The 21,879-nt window shown below is 44.5% G+C and overlaps 1 protein-coding gene across 1 annotated transcript in view; it reads left to right on the forward strand.

Moving 5' to 3' along the window:
• The window catches only part of LOC111872399, a 70,068-nt gene that overhangs the window by 10,958 nt on the left and 37,231 nt on the right, over positions 1 to 21,879 (forward strand). Inside the window, exons 3-6 of the mRNA XM_023866251.2 lie at positions 11,693 to 11,793; positions 19,151 to 19,351; positions 20,366 to 20,564; positions 21,534 to 21,739. Of these exons, the coding sequence (XP_023722019.2) occupies positions 11,693 to 11,793; positions 19,151 to 19,351; positions 20,366 to 20,564; positions 21,534 to 21,739 (707 nt within the window). The remainder of the gene's footprint in view (positions 1 to 11,692; positions 11,794 to 19,150; positions 19,352 to 20,365; positions 20,565 to 21,533; positions 21,740 to 21,879) is intronic.

A 21,879-nucleotide genomic window follows, 5' to 3' on the forward strand; every position in this document is an offset into this window, starting at 1 on the left:
CATAAAGATGGCGGTGAGGTTGTCAGCCTTACGCGCTGGCCGCCCTTTGCCTCAGGAAGTTTCCTGGTACTAATTTCTGTTGGATGCTGAGTCGACCCTAGGGCCATAGTGCGGCTGGAAAGATTAGGACAATTGAAAAATCGTGAATCGAACCCTCGACCTTCCGGCTTGTAGCACAGTTCCTCACCCAACTACGCTACCGCGTTCCTCCAGGATCCTCCAAACGCGTGCAAAAAAACATTTTTTATATTCTGATTAAATTGGATCAATGAAAACAGTTTGTGTCATAACTACATGTTTCAGGAAGGCATAGAGGAAATTCTGCTTGTGCCTAAGGGCCACGTCATGAAGGTTCTTGGGAGGCTTGGAACTAAGGCCGTTCATATCCGCAGCAAACATGTCCGATTAGTTGAGCTCTCACTTGTGTTTCCCAATCGGGAATTCCGGAGTTCACGTGACTACTCCGAGTAAAGTTCTCTTGATTTTCTTCAGTGCCTTAGGCAAATGTCTGGATAGTGTATCAGATTACGCTACGTAAGTTTCCTTTCAGGGGGTAGGCGGTAGCGTAGTTGGTTGAGGTACTATGCTACAAGTAGGAGGATCGCGGGTTCGATTTCCGATGCGATCATTGGATTTTTCAATTGACCTAATCCTTCCAGCCGCACTATGGCCCTGGAGTCGACTCAGCCTCTAACAGAAATGAGTACCAGGAATAATCCCGGGGGTAAAGGACGGCCGGCGCGTAAGGCTGACAACCTCACCGCCATATGTAAGCCGATTGTCTAGAAAATATAGGAACCTCGACGTCTCAGAACCCTATGGGTCTCTACGGCTTCTTATGGGGATAACATTACCTTTATTTACACTTGCTTCAAAACTTTTTTAAATCATCGTTCACCAGCCTTCCTGCTTAATGGCTCGGTATAGCGGTATCGTTATTAACTTCTATTCGGGAGGTGATCGGTTTGAATCTCGTCCGCAACATCGTCTACCCTGAGGATTTCGTGGGTTTTCCTTGGTCTCTCCAGGAAAATTGTGGGACATACCTGGATTAGGCCACTTCGGTTTCCTACCAAGCGCTATCAGATTCATAATCCCTGATGAATCCACCCACTCTTTTGTAACGTGCTGACAGAATGATTAAATTTAGGCAAATAAGTAAAGTTGGTTCTGTGTTTAATCAAAACTGCACGCCATGAAATCGTGTGGAGTTTTGTAAGTCTGGTTCCACGCATTCTTATACACTGCACAGGAGACCGGGTGGGCCCCGGAGCTCTTCTGTACCCTGTCAAGAAGAGAAAAACCTCTTGCCCCTGCCGGGAATCGAATGACGATTCTCTGCTCGTCTAGTCCATTACTCTTCGCTGTACTGAAACAGACATGACACGTCCTCTTTAAACAACGCGTGAATAATGAAATAATATAAATAAATAAATACGACGTCCAGACCGGCTCTCGAAACCTTCCAGGCGCTTATATTTGTGTCTCTCGGAGGTAACGCAGTCAGATACTGGGACTGAATGACCGGTTCTTGATTTTACTCAGCACTTCCTTTCTGCTGCTTATGTTATACAACATCGAAATATTGCGACTTGTGAATGATGAATCTAAAAGCATGTGAAATGAAATGCTCTTATTGTAAAGTAAAGGTACTCTTTCAGCATTCTTCTGAGGAAACTGAGGGAAACCACGGAAGATATTAGTCAGAATAGGCGGTTGCCGGAGATTTTAACCCAGAACTTCATGGAATATGAACCAGGAGGGCTATACATTCAACCATGTCTCAGTCGAGGTTTGAAGAAGACGAAGAGGGCCACTTGTTCAACCACGAGGATAGGCGGTCCCGGAGCCTAGATTTGAACCCAGAACTTCCCGAATACAAAACATGAGAGCTACCCCACTGGACTGTTAATGAAAGGAGGAATATTGCTCTCGCCAGCATTCTGAGCACTGTAGTTCAGCCCACACATTTCTGAGCTAACCCACCTCATTTCAGGAGGCTTGTGCCCGTAATTCCCGCTGAAATTACTCGTCCTGTTACTATCTGTAGCGCATTTAATCTTAATCCATTTGAATATCATATCGTGGCTAATTATACATTTAGTTATGTGCGACGTACCTCAGACTAACCCACATGGCTTTGCTGCGATCAACATGTCCATCCGCGTGACCCCTGACACCAGCAACACAGACTGACAATAACTACATAGGAATTTTCATGCCTCGGACGGAAATAACTTCCATATGCATCACTAAACCCTGCTTTTGAGTGCAAATAAATATATTTATCTGGAAAAGCCGTTACATATACGTACTTACATTATTTGTAAAATACAGGGCCGAATTGACTTGATCATTGTAATTATACTTTGAGAAGAGTATAAGTTATGAAGCTCCTCATTATGCAGTTTTGTCGAACCTCCTGTCACCTGATCCCTCTTCTGTCAAAATATTCTCTTCAATTATCCTGTCTCCAAAAAATATAATTTTCTTTCAAACGTTTCATGGAACTTACGTCACTGACAAGGGAACGTAGTCCGTTTTATTTTTATCTAAACTGGTGTCAATGGAATTGCTACCTCATGGCATTAAGCGAGTGGATATTTTCTTTTATTAAGGACGAGGTACAAGCGCGGCCTGAGGTTCGCAGTGTTTCGAGTTTCATTCCAGAGAGTCAGATATTACGGAAGATTTGTTATTGTTCGACATACAGGAGTCCTTAATTTGTAATTTATGTTTCATGTTCATCTTCCTTGAGGACTACCGCAATATCGTTGCGAAGATGTTTGTGCACCAACATGATCTTGAGAGCTATGCTGGCGGGAACATAAGTTCCTGGTAGGGGCACCCATGCGAGAGAGAGGTCAGAAGAAATGTAGTCCCTGGTGCTCCAGGTTGGGTGTTGAACGTGGTGTTACTGACCCATCCCCGCGAAAATGTACTATTACGAAACCTCTGAGGGCACGCAGTATCGTAGTTGGTTGAGGCACTATGCTAGAAGCCGGAAGGTCGCGGGTTCGAGTCCCGAGGAGTTTGAATTTTATTTTCAGTTGACCTAATCCTTCCAGCCGCAGTATAGCGCTGGGGTCGACTCAGCCTCTAACAGAAATGAGTACTAGGAATCTTCCTGGGGTAAAGGGCTGCCGGCGCATAAGGCTGACAACCTCACTGCCATCTGTGAGCCGATTGTCTAGAAAATGTGGGAACCTCGACGTCTGACAACCCTATGGGCCTTCTCGCCTGTTACAGGGATAGCTTAGCTTTAGCTACGAAACCTCCAGAGATTTATGAGGGAGCCCAAGAGCCGCACAGGGTTGCAGCACAAGTAAGGAAGAAGAGGAGGAAGTTCTACATTGTTAAAGTTTTTACATACATGGAATCCATGTTTTTTTAAGTCTATGAAGGAGAAATATCATTCTTTTTAACGACATTGTACTAATGATTTGCCTTCAAACAAGACTTCTGTAATGATGATACAAACTTTGCTTGAAAGTTTCTGCGAAACACATTTCTGTCCCCTTTCTACAAGAAACATGAAACACCGAACTAATATGGCAGCTACGTCTCTAGCCAACAGGAATATGGTAACAGCAAACAAAACTTCTCCTTCCTTATATATGTGTAGTGGGAAATCATTGTATGAGTGAAACAACAGCTCTGGTGATGTAAGATTTGAGGTTATCACAGCGGTGGTTATGATGATTCCTGCCGGGGATATAACGTAGGGCAGTCCGTCGAAATTCGGCCGACTTTTCTTGTTTGGCTTATGTTTCGACCTTGAAGATAGAGGCGGCGTGTTCCTCCGAAGCCTCGATCGACTCTCAACGGACTACACGGCGTCATATCCAAAAAGTTAGAACTCTTTATCTCGAGATTTTTACGGGTTTACATGTTTTCAGCCCCTCCGATTGAGAAACGTTAGTTTTGGGATGCTGTCTGTATGTCTGTATGTGTACATACCCGAAAATTCCTAACGCCTGAACGGCTAGACAGACTTATTCATGTTGTGGCGTATAGACCCGTTGCTAAGCGGTGACTCTGTAAACAACGACCGTTTCTGGGCAACGGCTTGATAAACCGGATGAATATAAATATTCTAGCCCCCAGACAGGGATCCTTCACAGGAGCCCCCAAAGTAAAATCTCGACCTTCTCAAAAAGTACTATAACTGTGAAGAATGCCGTCTTCTGGAATGTGGCGCCGTATAGATTTTGTGTAAAGCGACGTTTCGGAGGAACGTATCGCCTCCAACGCCTCGCAGCCAACTGCTCACGGTGGTTCCTCGCTCGCGGATTTCTCTACCGTGAAGATGTAATTTACAAGAATAATATAATAATGTAACTGCACAATTGGCGGCTTCTCAAGAAGGGCTCAGCTCCATGAGTGAATATAATATTATAATTTAAATAGGGTTTAAATAGGATCATAGGGTTATGTGACGTCGAGGCTCCCACATTATCTAGACAATCGGCTCACAGATGGTGGTGAGTCTGTCAGCCTTACGCGGCGGAAACCCTTTACCTCGCAGTAAGATTCCTGTTAGAGGCTGAGTCGACCCCAGGACCGTAGCGCAGTTGGAAGGATTAGGTCATCTGAAAAACCCAGCGATCTCATCGGGAATGGAAGTCGGGACCTTCAGACTTGTAACATAGTGCAACAGCCAACTACGCTGCCGCGTGCCCCCGTTATGTCTTGAACAAAGAGTAAATACACAAATAAATAAACAAACAAACACAGCTGTAATACTTGACGTCCTAACGGTAGTAATTATGAATAGTGCGCTGTCTTCTGTGTGATGACACCATGTAGACTGGCAGGAATTTACCGAAGTTTCGGAGAAACTTACGGCCTCCATCTTCACAATCGTAGATTAAGGAGGAAATCAGCATGGATTGCGCCGGAGGAACTGGAACTGTAGAAACTGTACTTACCAGACACTGGCGCCGCGCCATAGCTGGCTTCCCACCGCGGCGGTCCGGGTTCGATCCCGGGTCAGGGCAAGTGAGATTTGTGGTGGACAAAGTGGCGCTGGGGCAGGTTTTCTCCAAGTACTTCGGTTTCCCCTGCCAATCTTCATTCCACCAATTGCTCCACAATCACCCTCACCTATCATCTGGGGCTGGCACAAGAGGCCAGAAGTGGCCGCAGTACAAGGGACTTAGTCCCACCCCACTAATAATAAAAAAAAAAAAAATACCAGACACTCTCTTCATCATCGGAATTCTTTCTCCCCAAAGAATAACCAATTAGTAATATAGCATCTGAGGTTCTCACAGCTGTGGTTATATAACTACATGTAACGTCGTGTAGTGCGTTGAAAGTCAAGCAAGAATAGCCGACGTCTGCTTGTTGCCTGCTTCATGCTAGTTTATTACTTAATTTACTCTTTCAGACCTGAAGATGGAAGCGACGTATCCCTCTGAAATGTGGGTTGAATTTCTTCGGACTAAATGACATTATGTCCCAGAAGACAAGACTCTTCAACCTGTTAGTTAGTTAGTTAGTTAGTTATTTGATGGTTAGCTAGACATGTTTACTGTTACTGCTACCAAATGCATAGATTCCAAGGGATGAAATCTCAGAAAGTCGTTTATCCCGTGAAGAACGAGATCAGCTTTTCTACTTGTGGGATTCATTCCAGCCGCGTTTGGAACAGTGCACTCGTCACCTTCTCCCAGGGGCCTGAAAGATTAATGGCTTCAAACTGAGCTTCTGTAGGACAGATACGTAACCAGGAATTACAGTGGTTCACACAGGTGTCCCCGTAAGCTGTGATTTCAAAAGGTTCATTTATAAGCGATCACAAAACCTCGTCTTTTGTCCATCCTCTTTCCAAAGACTGTTCTAGAGACAAGCATATGTAATTAATTGTCTTACGTCCTGCAGAAAGTTCGCGAAATACAATGAGAAAGATTAATGTTCTTGCGTCACATGATAACTGATGGAAATGAACACAGTATTTAGAGTGAGTGCTGTAGACAATGCAAGTGTAAACAGAAACTGGTAGTGTAGGTCTGCCCGACTTGATGGAAGGTGCTTCTGACCCTTCCTCCTGAGTATCTGCCTGTCTGTCTATCTACCCACCCACCTATATATCTATCTACAGCCCCTTGTTGGATCTTGGCCGCTTTTTTCAGTTTCTTAATCTATACGTAATCGGTAGGACTCCTTGGAGGGGGGATCAGCCCGTCGCAAGGCCGCTACCTGCACGCAGGACAACACAAGACCAGAATAAACGCACACACAGACATCTATGCCTCGAGTGGGATTTGAACCCACGATCTCAGTGTTTGAGTGGGCTAAGACGGTTCATGCCTTAGACCGCGCGGCGACAAAATATCGTTTATTGATTTCATGAGGCAAGGAAACTGTTTTATTCGGCGGCCAAATATTGGCATTTTGAATTGAATGCACATGTGAGCTTTTGTATGTGATCACAAGCGACACGGGTGTCTGCAATACACATACTTGTACCTTCCTAGACACTGGCTTGGTTCGATAGCAGCCTGGCCTAAAGTCCTTTCATATTTCAATGGAAAGTTGTTACCGTAATCAACAGCATAGGCCTCCCTGTTTATACGTCATAGCTTGAATGGGCAACCTGACGGATATCTGGTTTCCACCGTGCGTTGAGAGTAAAACCTGGTAACTTTCTAATAAACATGTAAAGATCCGCGTCGCCCCAAGCATGCTTTAGACACAATTTAAAGGTAAAGGTACAATTACTTAAGCATTATGCCATGAAAACGTATGGGGGAGTGGAGATACTCGTATAGCTCCACTGTTCTTGACATCGACAATAGAAGCAGTTGGTATGCCTTACGCCAGGGGAAAGAGACCCCAGTACCCATTGGATAGGAGGCAGGATGGGCCTCAGAGTTGCTCTGGACTCCGTGGAGAAGAGAAAGATCTTGCCTCTGCCGGGAATCGAACCCCGGTCGTCCAGCCGGTAGCGTATCATAGTATCGACTAACCTACCCCGATTCCTCCTAGATATTTCACAGTTTATTTCTCCGTTGTATTAATATCGCCTCTCCAAGGTACGAACTTTCAAATTTCACACTGAAAGGTAGTCTTCAGAAGTTTCGGAAAATCAGGCAGTTACGGGAAGTGTTTGTTACAGTTTTCCGTTACTTTATGTCTAACATCAGATTTTGTAGCTCTCCGATCTGGATTCTTAGGGCACGTGGCGCTGTCTTCTCGAAGTTTCTGAATTTCCGGGAATTGTGTGTAGTGGTTTCCTTGCCTCTCTTCAGAAATTGATGCAAGATATAAACTTAGTAATATATCAGCTCGCATCGTAACGACGCGCCTGAAGCACGTGACTCACTCCGAAGTTCTGATTCTTCCCGGTAGAGGCTGTGAAGCGTTTAGTCGGTTCAGTAAAAAGTTTTAATTTGGTGCCACCGTAAAGCGAGAATAAACTTAATACTTTCGGGTCACATAACAGATAATGCTATAAACTGAAACGCTAATAGGACCTTGTATTTTATGTCGAATTTAGAAAGTATTTTATTTATTAGACGAAATAAAATGAAACGTTGCAAACATATTTCTGACAATATTAGTATATATATGCATCGTGTTTCTCGCGAGAAACTCGCCAACCTTATACAGTTCGACCGTGAAGATGGAGGCATCATGTGCCTCCGAAACATCTGCAATACTACTCCACCTCCACATGGTGTGAAGTCCCAAGAACTGATTTAACACGAACAATTAGACATTGTGAAAGACTAACATTCATCATCATCTTCATGATCACCGTCGTCATCATCAACATCATGATCATCACTGGCAGAACAGCCGTTTTTTAGCAATAGCCTTCCTTAGAAGATTTTGCCAGATTGCATCAGGTTTTCCCCTTTTCAATTTTGCAATAGTACATTTTTTACAGAGCAAGGTCGCCAGCCTTGAATCCTCTCCTACAACCTGCAAGACCAGGTCCCTGTTTATGTCCCCCCGTGACCCAGTTACACCCCCAGGCACCGACTTCCCTTTCATCGCCTTTACGACCCGCAGGGCTAAGGTGAACGTATTATAACCCGCCTCCATTCGTGAAGGAAGACTATAAAATTAGTAAATATGTTTCCCTATACTGCCAAGGTAAAGAAAGTGTGGATTTATGCAACCACTCCCCCATATGCCTTACCGTAGTGCCATATGGCGTAATGTTTAATTAGTTGAGCACAAGGACAGCTTCACCTTTTCATTTCTCTGTACAGAATATTGTCTCCTGGGATGCGATGCAGTGTAGTCTGGCAGTCCACCGTTGTTTCGGATGAACGTATTGATTCCGTCTTCAGGGAAGAAGCGTAACAGTAATAAGGAATCAGCTAACAAATCGCCTGAAATTATAGTGATTTAGCAGACTACACGGCATCACGTTAGTCTTCGTCGAACGTTAAATTTTAAGTTGGGTTCGAGTCGCTGAACATCGAGAAAGGATTTCAGTGATAATATAACACGGCAGAGTATTTACTTTGACATAAAATATTCTGTAAGAATGTATCTTAGCGTGTTTAGTGTCTAGTCTTGGGACTCTCCGAAATACAGTCTGCGACCTCTGTATTTGGGGATCTATTTTGTATATTTATTTCTTTTGGGGGTTTATTTAAGGATGACATCAATCTCAGACTACATGGTTTCGAATGGTAGGATGGTAGTGAACGATGAATCGAAAAGTGTATGACAGGAAGTGGTCGTGGGAAGGTTTAGAGCTATATCCCTATATTTTCCTGCAGGGAATGAAGAGAATCACGAAAAAACTCATGATAATCGGTGAACCAGCTGAGATACGAACCGGGCACCTCCCGGAAATCTTACCTCATGAGACATCTCGCTCGGTGAGACTGGAGGGCGCGCGCATGGGACCGCCATCTTCCCCTTAAATCCTTTGATGTATTGGCTGCATAAAGTCAGGCGCCTCTCCCCTTGCTCTCGCCTGGGAGCGATGAACGCGGATGGGGAATTCTTCTAATGAAAGTGTGGCAGGAGGTATAACTTGTAGGATTTGTCACGTGCATGGAGAGCCTTGTGACGCGCATAGTAATATATATTTCGAGAAACGTTAAGTGACGTGCTACGTTAAAAACAGATTTACGTTGGCACTACAAGACAGTCGCCATGATTTACGAGGCACGTGAAATGTCTGAATTATTCATGACTGTGTTCGTAGTAGTAGGATTTTAAAGGGCGCATTTCTGTAATTGCGTGATACAGAATTCCTGTCTACAGATCCATAGGTCCCGGGTTCGATTCCCGGCGCTACCAGATTTTCTGAGAAGTAGTGGGTCTGGAACGGGGTCCACTTAGTCTCGTGAGGATAATTGAAAAGCTATTTCAAGGAAGTAGCGGCTCCGGTCTAGAAAACCGAGATTAACGGCCGTGGCAATCCGTTACGCTGACCACGTGACACCCTCTATGCGCTAAAGTTGGCACTAAGTTCGCCGACAAGCGGCGGTCGCTCGGGCGGTATAGTTCGCTTGCGGAATAAAGCCACGGAGTTTTGTTTCTCATTTTATTCCATTTCTCTCTTTACATAGCGAACATAATGGCGGAGAGGCTGCTACGCCGGTTTCGTATTTTGGAAGTCCCAAGTTAAAATCTCAGAAACAAGATCTGCTTCAATGCCTGAATTTTGTTGACGTTTCACTCCGTCCCTTTAGGGAAGCACCAGGATAAACCCTCATGGTCTCCTCATTCTTTATCCTTTCCAATTCATTATTCACGATGTTATACACTTAATGTGAGAAAGCGAATTTCACACTAATACAAAACAACTAGTAAATTTTAGTTTTGCATATTAAGAGAAACCCCATATGTTCTCACTCTACGTAAAAGGTAGAAAAATAGGCAAATTTATCCCTGTAACAGGCCGTGGAGGCCCATAGGGTTGTGAGACGTCGAGGCTCCCACATTTTTTAGACAGTCGGCTCACAGATGGCGGTGAGGTTGTGAAACTTACGCGCCGGCCGCCCTTTACCTCCAGGAAGATTCCTGGTACTCTTCTCTGTCACAGGCTGAGTTGACCCCAAGGCCATAGTGAGGCTGGAAGGCTTAGGTCAATTGAAAAAGCCAGTGACCTCATCGGGAATCGAACTCGCGACCACTCGGCTTGTAGCTTGTGCCTCAACGAACTACGCTACCATTCGCCCACCACCTCAGTCTACGTAGACACACAAACAATTAAGTCTAATATGAAGGTAGAAAGGGAAATACCTACGGATTCAGAACGAAGCTCTTGTGAGTCGTGTACGGCATGCCTGAGTACGTGTATTCAGGTTGGCTTATTCGTTACGCAGAAAATGTTTTCAGTTTTATTTATAATTGAGTCACCTTTTTTACGGTATCGACGTTGGATAAGATCCCTTCCGTCTACGGCTTGAAATCCTACCTTCCGTGGGCCGAAGGCTGATCGGTATTATCTTGGGATACGAGACGCCAAACATTTGACTCTGTGTTGCAGTAGCTCGAAGGTCTGAGGTTGTGCCCTTTGTGTATTGTGCTCTAACTGCTCGAGGTCTTTCCCAATGAGGTCTTCTAAAATATTTAAAGAGATCGCTTGCTACCTGCTTCACGCTGGTGCTTGAACCTTTTTGCGACCCTGAAGATGAAGAAGTCATATTCCTCCGAAACGGACTACACGCCGTTATGCCCAGAAGATAACAGCTCTTCATAACGACTGCTGTGTCAATCTTAGATCCTACATAACGAATTTAAGTTCGATTTGAGGCTGTCATAACGGCGCCACGTCCCAGAAAATAGTACCATTAAGGGATTTAAATCGAGACTGTGGTGGCCATCCTGTGAAAAGGACATATGGATCTTTAGTTTCAACCAGTACTCTCATAGGGACTGTGGTGGCCATTCTGTGAATAGGACATATGGATCTTTAGTTTCAACCAGTACTCTCATAGGGACTGTGGTGGCCATTCTGTGAATAGGACATATGGATCTTCAGTTTCACCCAGTACTCTCATAGGGCACGTAATATGAATGGGAGAATTCCGATTTTACATTCGAAACGGAAGATATTGTCACGTGTATCCGGGGTAGCGTGACTAATAATTGTGGAGTCTAGATTTGATGCCGTCCCTGTCACAGTTACGCTCTGCTATAACAGTTCACACACACAGCTCCTTGTGGATACGGAACCCTCTCAGCGCATCTCTGCTTCCTTCTCTGCCGAGTCACCTCTCCTTCCGGTAATGAACCTTCGGGTTCCATAGGATGATGGGAAGTTCTGGAGTCAGTGGGCGATTGAATGTAATGGGGCTCGCAGTAACGTAGTTGGTTGAGGCACTGTACTACAAGCCGGAAAGTCACGGTTTCTCTTCCCGATGAGGTCATAGTTTTTTTTCAAGTGACCTAATCCTTCCTGCCGCACTATGACCCTGGGGTCGCCTCAGCCTCAGACAGAAATGAGTACAAGGAATCTTTTTTGTGGTAAAGGCCGTCGGCTGGAGCGTGAGGTTGACAACTTCACCGCCATCTGTGAGCCGACTGTCTAGAAAATGTGGGAGCCTCGACGTCTCACAACCCTATGGGTCTCCACGGCCTGTTACAGGGCTGGCTTTACCTTTTTATGCATAACTTATCCATCAATCACCGAGCAATTCATGTGCTGTAACTTACTAAATGTTTCAGTTGGTATCAAGCGGCCTGTGACAACTGTATGTAAATGTTGCAGCCCTGGTTACCGGGACCACAATTCCTATTGGGTCGGAGCTTCGGATAAAACCTATGAAGGCGATTTCCGGTGGTCGGACGGGCTTGCTTTTTCCTACACCAGTAAGTATCACAGGAAGTAAATAATATTTAAGATTTTTACATTTGTTGATGTGATTATTGGTCTCCTTTATAGTGACACCGTGTAGTATAGGAAAGGTCCGCCGTTTCGGAGGCACCAGCTTACTTCAAGAAGGCGATGACAACTACAACCAGAATATTGCCCAAGTTTAGTTGTTTCATATCTCCTGGTCCTTTATACGTGCTTGGTTTTTCTGTTCAGGCAGGCACAATAGGCTTTATTGGAGAGAAGACACAACATGAAAGACCTAAGGGTAGATAGAAAGATAGAATTGAAATAACCGAAACCAAACGTATCGGAGACTGGATTCTGTCTCCGCCTTCAGGTAAAACCTACTCAGTTGGGCCCAATCGATAAAACTAGTCCCTATCTCTGGACCGTAGACAGAATCTTGTCTCCGAAACGTTGTGTTTTGAAAAGTAAACAGGACGGGATTTAGATAAAGACAAGACGAAGGATAACGTCCAGAAACACAATATTTGTACTGATGTACCGTCGTCACAAACTTTTAGATATTATTACACAGCAGGGCTTATCATTCGTTTGCACCGCGATAACTGCTGAGCCACCGGAGCTGGACATGTGAAATTTGTGTGAAGTTACTTCACAGATATACATACAAGTTTTGTATTATATATTATTTACGTCAAGCTATCTCAGTGATAGTGCGCGGAGGTCCGTAGGGTTGTGAGACGTCGAGGCTCCACATTTCATTAGATAATCGGCTCACAGATGGCGGTGAGGTTAAATATTGTTTATGTATAAAGAATTATAAACATGGCGAGGTGTGGAATATTTGAGGTTATGTCCGACAAACTTAATGATGTTTGAACAGTCACTTAAGCAAATTATGCACAGAAATCGTTTAATGCTGCTTGACAAATCATGTACAGTATAGAGATATCGAAGTAAATTAATCATTAATAGTTCTTTCCAGAATGTCATGTTCAGTAACCGTCGTAATTACATCGGAGGCCTGGAATTGGCAGTCTCATGTTGTGTGTTTTACTTATCGGATTCAGCGTCATCTGGATGGTCGTGCAACCCTTCGCATCGTAATTCTGGGAATTGTAATTGTAATTCCCCCAGTGTTCATTTGGATCAAAGTTTTTACATTAACACTATTTTCATTTGTGTCGTTATGCAACCGTGGCACTGACACGCTGCTTTTCCTGCGGGGGAAAACAAATGAAACATGAACAAGCATAACAGAACTCACGGTCACCTGATTCGCCCTCCCCCACCCGGTTTCAGTGTCTTCAGTAATTTAAGAATTCACCCATCCTGTGTCCCTGTAACAGGCCCTGAAGACCCTTAGGATTGTGAGATGTCGAGGTTCCCACATTTTCTAGACAATCGCCTCGCAGATGGCGGTGAGGTCAGCCATACGCCCCTGCAGCCATTTACCCACTTGAAGATCCCTGGTATTCATTTCTATTAGAGGCTGAGTCGACCCTAGGGCCATAGTGCGACTGGAAGGAGTAAAGACTTACTTTAATATGAATAGCCGTGCCATAGGTCACGCGGTTATTCGCCGGTTTCCTACCTCGACGGACCGGGTTCGAGTCTGGGTCAGGTAATGTGGGATTTGTGGACAAAGTGGCACTGGGCAGGTTTTCTCCTAGTACTTCGGTTTCCCCTGCCAATTTGCGTTCCACCGACTGCTCCACAGTCATCATCTGTCATATGGGGCTGGTACAATAGGGCAAACAGCCGCAGTATCGAGTGGACTGTCTCACCCCATGACAGACTACAGGCCTTACAGCACAAAATAAGTGATCTGCATTGCTGGAGCTGCGAGCGCCCTGCACCTCACGTATGCTTCTCTTCAGAATATGTTACCGCGAACGGGGGAGGGAGGCCAGAAGTTACACGTATTTTGTAGTTCGGAACTTAAAACAAGCTTCTCTGAGATTCTTTCCCAGAGCACGTCTCAGGTGGGAGTGATTCAATTTGCGGTAGAGACCCAAGAGTCAAGAGGCGAATCCACTGCACGGTTTTGTTCACAAGCATCAGACCACTTCAGTGTAGTATATACCGTAGGCGCTTCTTTCCACTTGAAGTGGTTACGTTAACTAGAAAACTGCTTTCAAAAGTCTTCGCATAAATATAAAGTTATATTTAATCAAACACCAGTGGATATACGTGGTGGAGTCATTAAATTCGTGGACTGTGGTTTTATCGCATCATATTACAAGGCATTCACATACACTTACGCAGATCCACATCGGCCCTCAGAATAGTTGCCGTTGGCCGCTATGCAAGTCTGCCAACGTTGATATAGCTGTCGAAAACATTGCTGAAACATATTGGCAGGAAATTCCCGTACGACGCTTTGCGGCCATTCCACGAACTTATTGACTGGTAGTATAACCTCATGCATTCTTTACCTCGTCGCTAGATGTAGGCGGGAGGTTTCACTCCCTGATCTCTTTAATCCTGGGGAGAAACTTCATCTGCTTGCTCGTCTGGTTTAGTCTCTGATCCTATCACGTGACCGTCTCGTCGATTCCTTTGTGTGTACTCTGTGGTACGTCTGATAAAGCCAGTGATTTATTGTCTGCTTGAGGACGCTGTCGCCAACTCAGTTTATGTAACCTGCAATGATTGGATAGTAGTGAACTGGAAGGTATTTAGAGATGCCTGGAAGCAGCGAGGAAAACCACGGAAATTCGGTGTCCCGACCCAGGTTGGAACCTGGCCTCTCGCAGTATCAGTCTGAAGCTTTGCCGCTAGGGCCGATCATGCTTGTGCTATACAGACTGTGTTACCTTGACCTGTTGAAGGGGTCCACTCTCCGTATCTAGAGAGGGTGTATAAAAAGCATGTTTCATGTTGTGTCAAATGCTGTTTATAGCAGAGTGACGAACAAAAGAGTCTTTTTGTTGGGCGGATTGTAACCACGTGACACCAGTAACAAGGACACCGTCGGTGATTGATGGCGTCACAGTGACGTGTCAGTATGTAAAATGTGTAGGCGGAACGCGATGTCATATATACACAACATGAATTCGGTGTTTGCAACCAAGTTCGCTGCTGATGCGTTTAGACTATACTGCTGCTACGGAAAGATGCCCCGCGGATGGGTGGGGCGAGACTGCTGGATGCTTCAGCACTGTCCTTGCCGCTCCGCCCCTGAGGGAGCCGTACCACTCTTCTCTAGTCCTTCCACTCCCCCTCTGTGGAGGCTTCCCTCTCTCTGCTCTCTCTCCACTCCATTCTCCCATCGGGAAAAGCTTCCCTCTCTCTGCTCTCTCACCCCTCCACTCTCCTTTCTGGAGAAGTTTCCCTCTCTCTGCTCTCTCACCCTCCACTCTCCCTCTGGGAGAAGGTTCCTTATCTCTACCTTCTCGTCCGTCCACTTTCCCATTGAGAGAAGCTTCCCTCTCTCTAGTCTCTCACGACTCCACTCTCCCTCTGGGAGAAGCTTCTCTCTCAGGGAGAAGCTTCTCTCTCACTCTCTCTCCCACTCTCTCTCTGTCTCTGTCCCCCACCCCCACCCTGTCTAGCATACAACAAGCACCAAAACACCTGCCTGTCTTATTTATTTTGTGATGTTCTTCTGCCTGTCTTATTTATTTTCTGATGTTCTTGACGATTCATCCAGTATGTCGGTTCACACTCCGCTCGGAATGCCCGTGGAGTGTGTAAACAGATCATCGACGTCAGGTGATGTTCTAGACCTGTATTCGGTAGGCACTCTGTTCGAATCTGGGCCGGCACACTCGCAGTCTTGAGGTATTTTATGGCTTTTCGCAGTCCATTCAGGCTTATGAGAGACTGTGGTCTAAAATTAGGTACTGACCGCTTCTTTCTGTATTGTTTCCAATTCATTGCTCACCGCCATCCAATTGTTCGCTCCCGTCCCCGAGGCAAATTCTTGGATATATTATTTAGATTAGGCCACAACCACTTCCTTCCAAATTCTTTTCAGTTCATCGTCTGTCATCCTATGGTCTAAGTGCACACAGCAACATTGAATAACCGGCAAGAAAAGAAAACGGTACAGCTATACAGAGTCCGAGCTTATCTTCTGATTCCCACAGACTGTTGCAGGCTATGCCAAGTTTGGTAGGACAGGCTGAATGCGAACAATGTGCAGGAATCAACATTAGATATTTCTAACATGCAGTCAACGGTTCTGAAACTTTTGCGTAGAGTACATAGTTACATTTTTCTTTGCATGTACACATATTTCTGTAGAGTATAAATCATTTCTGCTTCGTGTGGTTTGTGGAAAAATGTCCTCCAGTGGGTTACTTCGTGAGTTGTGGGGTGTGTAAAGTGGTAAAGGTTTAGGGGATGTTACAGACTGATTCGTGAGACGTTTTATTACGCTGTTGTACTTGGTGGAGTGAACTTTCTTAGTATATGAAGTTTATGTTTTGTTAATGTTCCAAGCGGGAATCTCATTCCCCGTAAGACAGACTTCCCATATCTCCCTCTTGCCACAAATTCATTTCATTTCAACTTGGTTAATTAATTTCCCTAATTACTTTCACGTGAGTTTAACACTGTAAGGAGGGAACGCCCCCCACTTGTCTTACTTTCTTTAACCCCATTCCCCTGTTGGTAGCGGAAATAAACCACAAGGTAGGATTTCAGACAAGCCGATCACAGTGGCCCTGCGGTCTAAGGCATTAACCGTCTTCACCCGCTCTAAAACTGTGGTCGTAGGTTCGAATACCACCCAAGGCGTGGATGTCTGTGTGCTTTCATTGTGTTTATGTTGTCCTGTGTGTAGGTAGTGGCCTTCCGACGGGCTGATCCCCCGTCCAAAGAGTCCTACCGACTGTGTATAGGATTAAGGAACTGGAAAAGGCGGCCAAGGTCCAAAGGGCTGAAGAGCCACATACGTATATAAGAAGAATTTCAGGATCTGTATACGCTGAATTTGTGATTCGCCCTGAAAAAAGGACGTAATGCGTTCATCCTAAAGGTGGATTTCTGTCCCAACTACACGGTGTTTCAACCCAGAAGACCACCGTTTCTAAAGACAAGGCAAACGTTTTTGTCGAGTAACATTACTTTAGGGGACCGCATTGCTTCATTTTCGTAAGAGTAGTGAGAATTTTCCCCAGGTGACTAACGCTGACTACAGGGAATTCATGTCTCTTCTTATATCTGCATGTTTATTCTTGGAAAGTAGTCACTACCAGAGTAAATAGATCTAATGTTCATCTACGTCTGTTCAGTTTGGACCTAGATATTGAGATGATAATAATAAAAAAGTAAAAAAAAAAAAGTAAAGCTATCCCTGTATCAGGCCATGAAGGCCCATAGGGTTATGAGACGTTGAGGGTCCCACATTATCTAGACCAGGCATGTCAAACTCAACTTGTACAGAGGGCCACCTCAGCCCTATAAATAATAGTCCAGGGCCGCACTTCAAAATAGAAATATACATTAGATTTTGATACAAGGAAATTTAATTCTATTTATTATTTAGGAATGATTTCAATATAATTACTTAAAGTCACATATCTTACAGTTTTAAAAAGCAAGAGAATGTCATTTTTGACAAGTATCAAACAGCTTTTCAATATGTAAAAAGAGAGATTACACAAGAAATTATGTTAGAAATAGCAAAACATTGAATTTCCTGCAGCCTGCTAATTTATGTCTGCTTGAGACTTCTTGTCTTCTAGTCTGTTGGAAAATTGTCTTTACAAATGTATTTCTATTAAAATTTTAATATTGATTTTAATATCAATTAGTTCTAAAAGTGGAGGGGCCACACTTTGTGGCTATGGGGGCCGAATGTTTGACACAGCTGATCTAGACAATCGGCTCAAAGATGGCGGTAAGGTTGTCAGCCTTACGCGCCGGCCGCGCTTTACTCCCCAGGAAAATTATTTAATTAATTTCTGGTACTCATATCTGTTAGAGGCTGAGTCGACCTCAGGGCCATAGTGCGGCTGGAAGGAGTAGGTCAATTGAAAAAAAAAATCCAATGACGTCATCATAGCCGAAGAAACTACAGTCTCGTCTCTATAATGCAGGACGAAACAAAACAGAGAAATGGGTAACAGTTCCTATGAAAACGCGAAAAACTTCCGATATTTTGGAAACGATTGTAACAAATGGAAATTGTATTTCTGAGACAGTTAAGAGCGGATTAAATTCGGGTGGTGTTAGTACAGTTCAGTTGAGAATCTTTTGTCTTCTAGTCTGCCATCTGAAAACATAAACAATAAAATTTAAAACATGGGCTATATTTCACTAGTCTTTGCCTGTATTGTGCAACCGTGAACTAACTTAGAAAGCCGCTCTAAAGAACATCATACCTTGGGCCAGCCCAATATATAAAATCATATATTATAGCCTTGATTACGAGTGAAATACAGTGTGATTCTAAACTATTATCGGGGTTTCCGTGGCCTATAATTTTCAAACCAGAAATAACAAAATAAAACTCCTTAGGAGTGTGAAAATGTAACTTAAAACGTTTTATTTGGCACGTAATAAAACTTTTTTTTTTTGGCTTAGTGGGTGGTGGAGTCCAACTTGGTCCACTCGGCACGGCGGCCACTCATTGGCCTATTGTAGCCTGCCCCGGGTGATTATGATGATGAAGAATTTGGTGGAATGAAGATTGGCAGGGGAAACCGAAGTAATCGGAGAAATCCCGCCTCAGCGCCACTTTGTCCACCACAAATCCCACTTGACCAGACCCGGGATCCAACCCGGGCCGCCGCAGTGGGAAGCAAGCGACTAACCGCTTGAGCTATGGCTCGGCCAAATCTAACTTTTTGAGTTACATTTTCACCTTCTCTAAACAGTTTATTTTTTATTTTATTTTATTTTTTTTTTTTCCGGTTTGAAGATTATAGGCCACGGAAACCCCGATAGTAATTTAGAATCGCCCTGTATCTCTGCCCGGTGTAGATTTAGTTTGTGTCACTTATAGACTCGGTTTATATCTCCATTACCATCCCTCCATATGCTGCAATGAGCAATACAATTTCCTCTATTTCAGGCAAACTTTTCTCGACGCGTCCAAGTAGTTAGTTATTTAGAGAGGGTGGGTTTCCGCATGCACCGCGACCAGTTTGATCTATTGTGCTTCCCTCTATGATATTCTACCAGTCTCTATACCCTACCGATAAATGGTGCGTACGATCAGTCCCGCCGAGCAAGCGAGTTCGGACACTTGCTTAGCGGTGTCTATAATGCTTCCCCCATCTATCGGAGGCCTTAGAGTCTATTGTTGGGCGGGAAACGTCCTGGAATTTGGCTCGGTGATCCCATTTGGGGATATGAGGTTCTTTTACGTGCCGTAAAGTTATTACATAAGCGCATTTTCCACGCTTGAGATACGCAATGTGCTTCTTGCAGACTGGTTCCCAGGCTGGACGCAACACAGCCAGTACAACCGCCAGCCGAATGATGACGGGTACAGTGACCAGGACTGCGTGGAGCTCCGCCGAGTGTATCATTTGCCGTCAGGGAACCAGAGACTCGCCCACTCGTTCATGTGGAACGACCGTGATTGCGCAACGCCAAACCTCTTCCTGTGTGAACGTCTCCGCACCGGGGGTAAGCACATGTAAAACACATGCACTGGAATTTACCCTGAAAATGGGGGCAGCACGTTCCTCCGAAACGTTCATTGCTAACAACAAAATTTCAAGACATAAAATTATAATTGTAGCATTCTGTTGCGCTTTCCCCTTAGTGTTAATTAGTTCTGACCGCCTCTGTGGTCTAGGTTTGACTACAGATCCAGAGGTCCTTGGTTCGATTCCCGGCGCTACCAGATTTTCTGAGAAATAGTGGGGCCTGAACGGAATCCACTCAGCCTCGTGAGGATAATAGAGGAGCTACTTGAATGGAAAAGTAGCGGCTCCGGTCTAGAAAACCGAAATTAACGGCCGTGGGGATTCGTTGCGTTGACCACGCGACATCCTTTATCCGCAAAAGTTGGCACTAACTTCGCCGACAAGCGGTGGTCTCTCGGTCGGTATAGTTCGCTTGCTGACTAAAGCCACGGAGTTTTTTTGGTTTTTTAATTAGTTCTACAGTCGTGTTGTGCAACAGTTTATTAAAACTTATTAAAAGTTTCGACCAAAGTGTTAACAGTTGTGGGTGAGGACACTCTGCTGTCTTTCTGCGTTCATGTTTAATTGTTGGTTGATGTATGGTTCCCCGAGTGCCGTATGTGTGTATTCCTTCTTGCTGTGTTATGCTCCTTGTTTCCAACTGCGCTAGGGCAACAGCACGTCAACAACTGCACGTCAGCAAGGAAAGACAGCAGTTTCCTCACCCACAACTGTTAACACCTGACGATGACCACTCTGGTAGAAACTTTTAAGGTGACTAACTTTCAGTAAGTTCTAACTGCACACTGGAGCAAAGCGTCGCCAAGCCGAATAGGTGCATCTGCACATTTCTGGGGATGAAACTAGACCCTGTTTCCAAAATGTTTCAGAATATGAAATAACTTAAGAAGGCCAGAAACTTGACGAGTGAAATATACCATCGCCAAAATGCTTCAGAATTGAAGAATGTAATTATTTGCCGAAGCGTGACTTACCCCGTTTGTATGCACAGTAACAATTAAGGAGGTGTGGCCACCAGAATGCAACCGGTCTGTGACGTTAAGCAGAGAGCAGCCCCGAGTCACTGTAGTGAGTCCTGGGTTCCCTCACCAGTACCCAGACAACGCAAAGTGTGACACTGAGGTAACTGCGCACGCTGGGTACCGACTTCTTGTTGACTTCGAGGAGCTTGTCTTGGAGAAGGAGCCATAGTGAGTACAGCTTTATCTTGTCTTCTTTTTGATGTAGCTGACAACGCTCTGCTGCTTTCTTCATATTAATAAGGGAGGCAAGATAGCTTAGTTCATATAGTGACCAGGATATTGACTTGACAACCAAGGAACTTAGGTTTGATTCTGGGAAGAGCAAGGGTTTTTTCCTTTCTCTAGAACGCCCATATTAGCACTGCGGCGCACGCAACCTTCTGTCATAACGGCACCAGGAGCTCTAACCCCATGGTTAAGCGTGCATGAAGCTGTACACCTGCACTCCAGATATTTTTTCATGAACCGAAATTAATGGCCCTGGGGATTCGTTGCGCTGACCACGTGACACCCTCTATCCTCTAAACGTTGGCACTAACTTTGCCGACAAGCGGCTGTCGCTCGGTCGGTATAGTTCGCTTGCGGACTAAAACCACGGATTTATTTTTGTTTGTATGGTGCTTGAGTAAACATAGGGACAACTTTGCCGTTACATGTATCTTGAGAACCGTTCATCACTAGTTTTAACAAATGTTTCGGTATACAGCAAATAGAAATGTTAATACTTTGATGTGTAATCAGTAACCAGAGTACAAAACTCAATGATTCTTGGGGGTATGCCACATTTTTTTCTTTTTGGAAAATTATTATGTCTGAAAGTCTTCTGGTTTGGAAATGGTGAGTGAACACCAAAATTACGAACGATAGGTTTATGAAAATGAATATATGGGAAAGCTCTATTTGTACAATATAAATACGAATGGAAATATTAAAATCCCTATGCAGGTGCCAGGGTAGTAGGCCTACCTTGTATTGGTTCACAGTTCCCTCACCCTGATCCTTTGCACCATGTTATTCATTGTGCGGCCCATCATTCAGCGCTGTGCAATCAGAGTTATTAAAATTATCATTAACTAAATTAATTAATGCACTTTGTACAAAGAACCTATAAAAATGTGTTGTATGTCATGCTGACAGTTGCAGCTATGACTACTTGGAGATCTTCGAGAGTGTTCCTGGCAGCAATTCTAGTGGCGAGGCCACCCAGAAACTTTGCGGAGATTGGAGCTCAAAACTCAAGCTCCTCCGGTATGTGAGCCGTGGGCCCCAAATTCGATTGCGCTTTGTGTCTGACTATTCCCATCATTATGGAGGCTTCAAAGCTAAAGTTTCTATGGAGAATGGTAAGCAAATGGCAGACTTGTTATGCATTGGAATGATATGTTGTGATGGGCGTCTTGTTTTGAAGGGTCAGTTCCTCTGTTCGCCCATAACTATGTAATGGAAGAGGTTTTTGCACAACATAGAAGAAAATTATGCATAT

This window comes from Cryptotermes secundus, unplaced genomic scaffold (genome assembly GCF_002891405.2).
Source record: "Cryptotermes secundus unplaced genomic scaffold, Csec_1.0 scaffold247, whole genome shotgun sequence".
NCBI classification, from domain to species: domain Eukaryota; kingdom Metazoa; phylum Arthropoda; class Insecta; order Blattodea; family Kalotermitidae; genus Cryptotermes; species Cryptotermes secundus.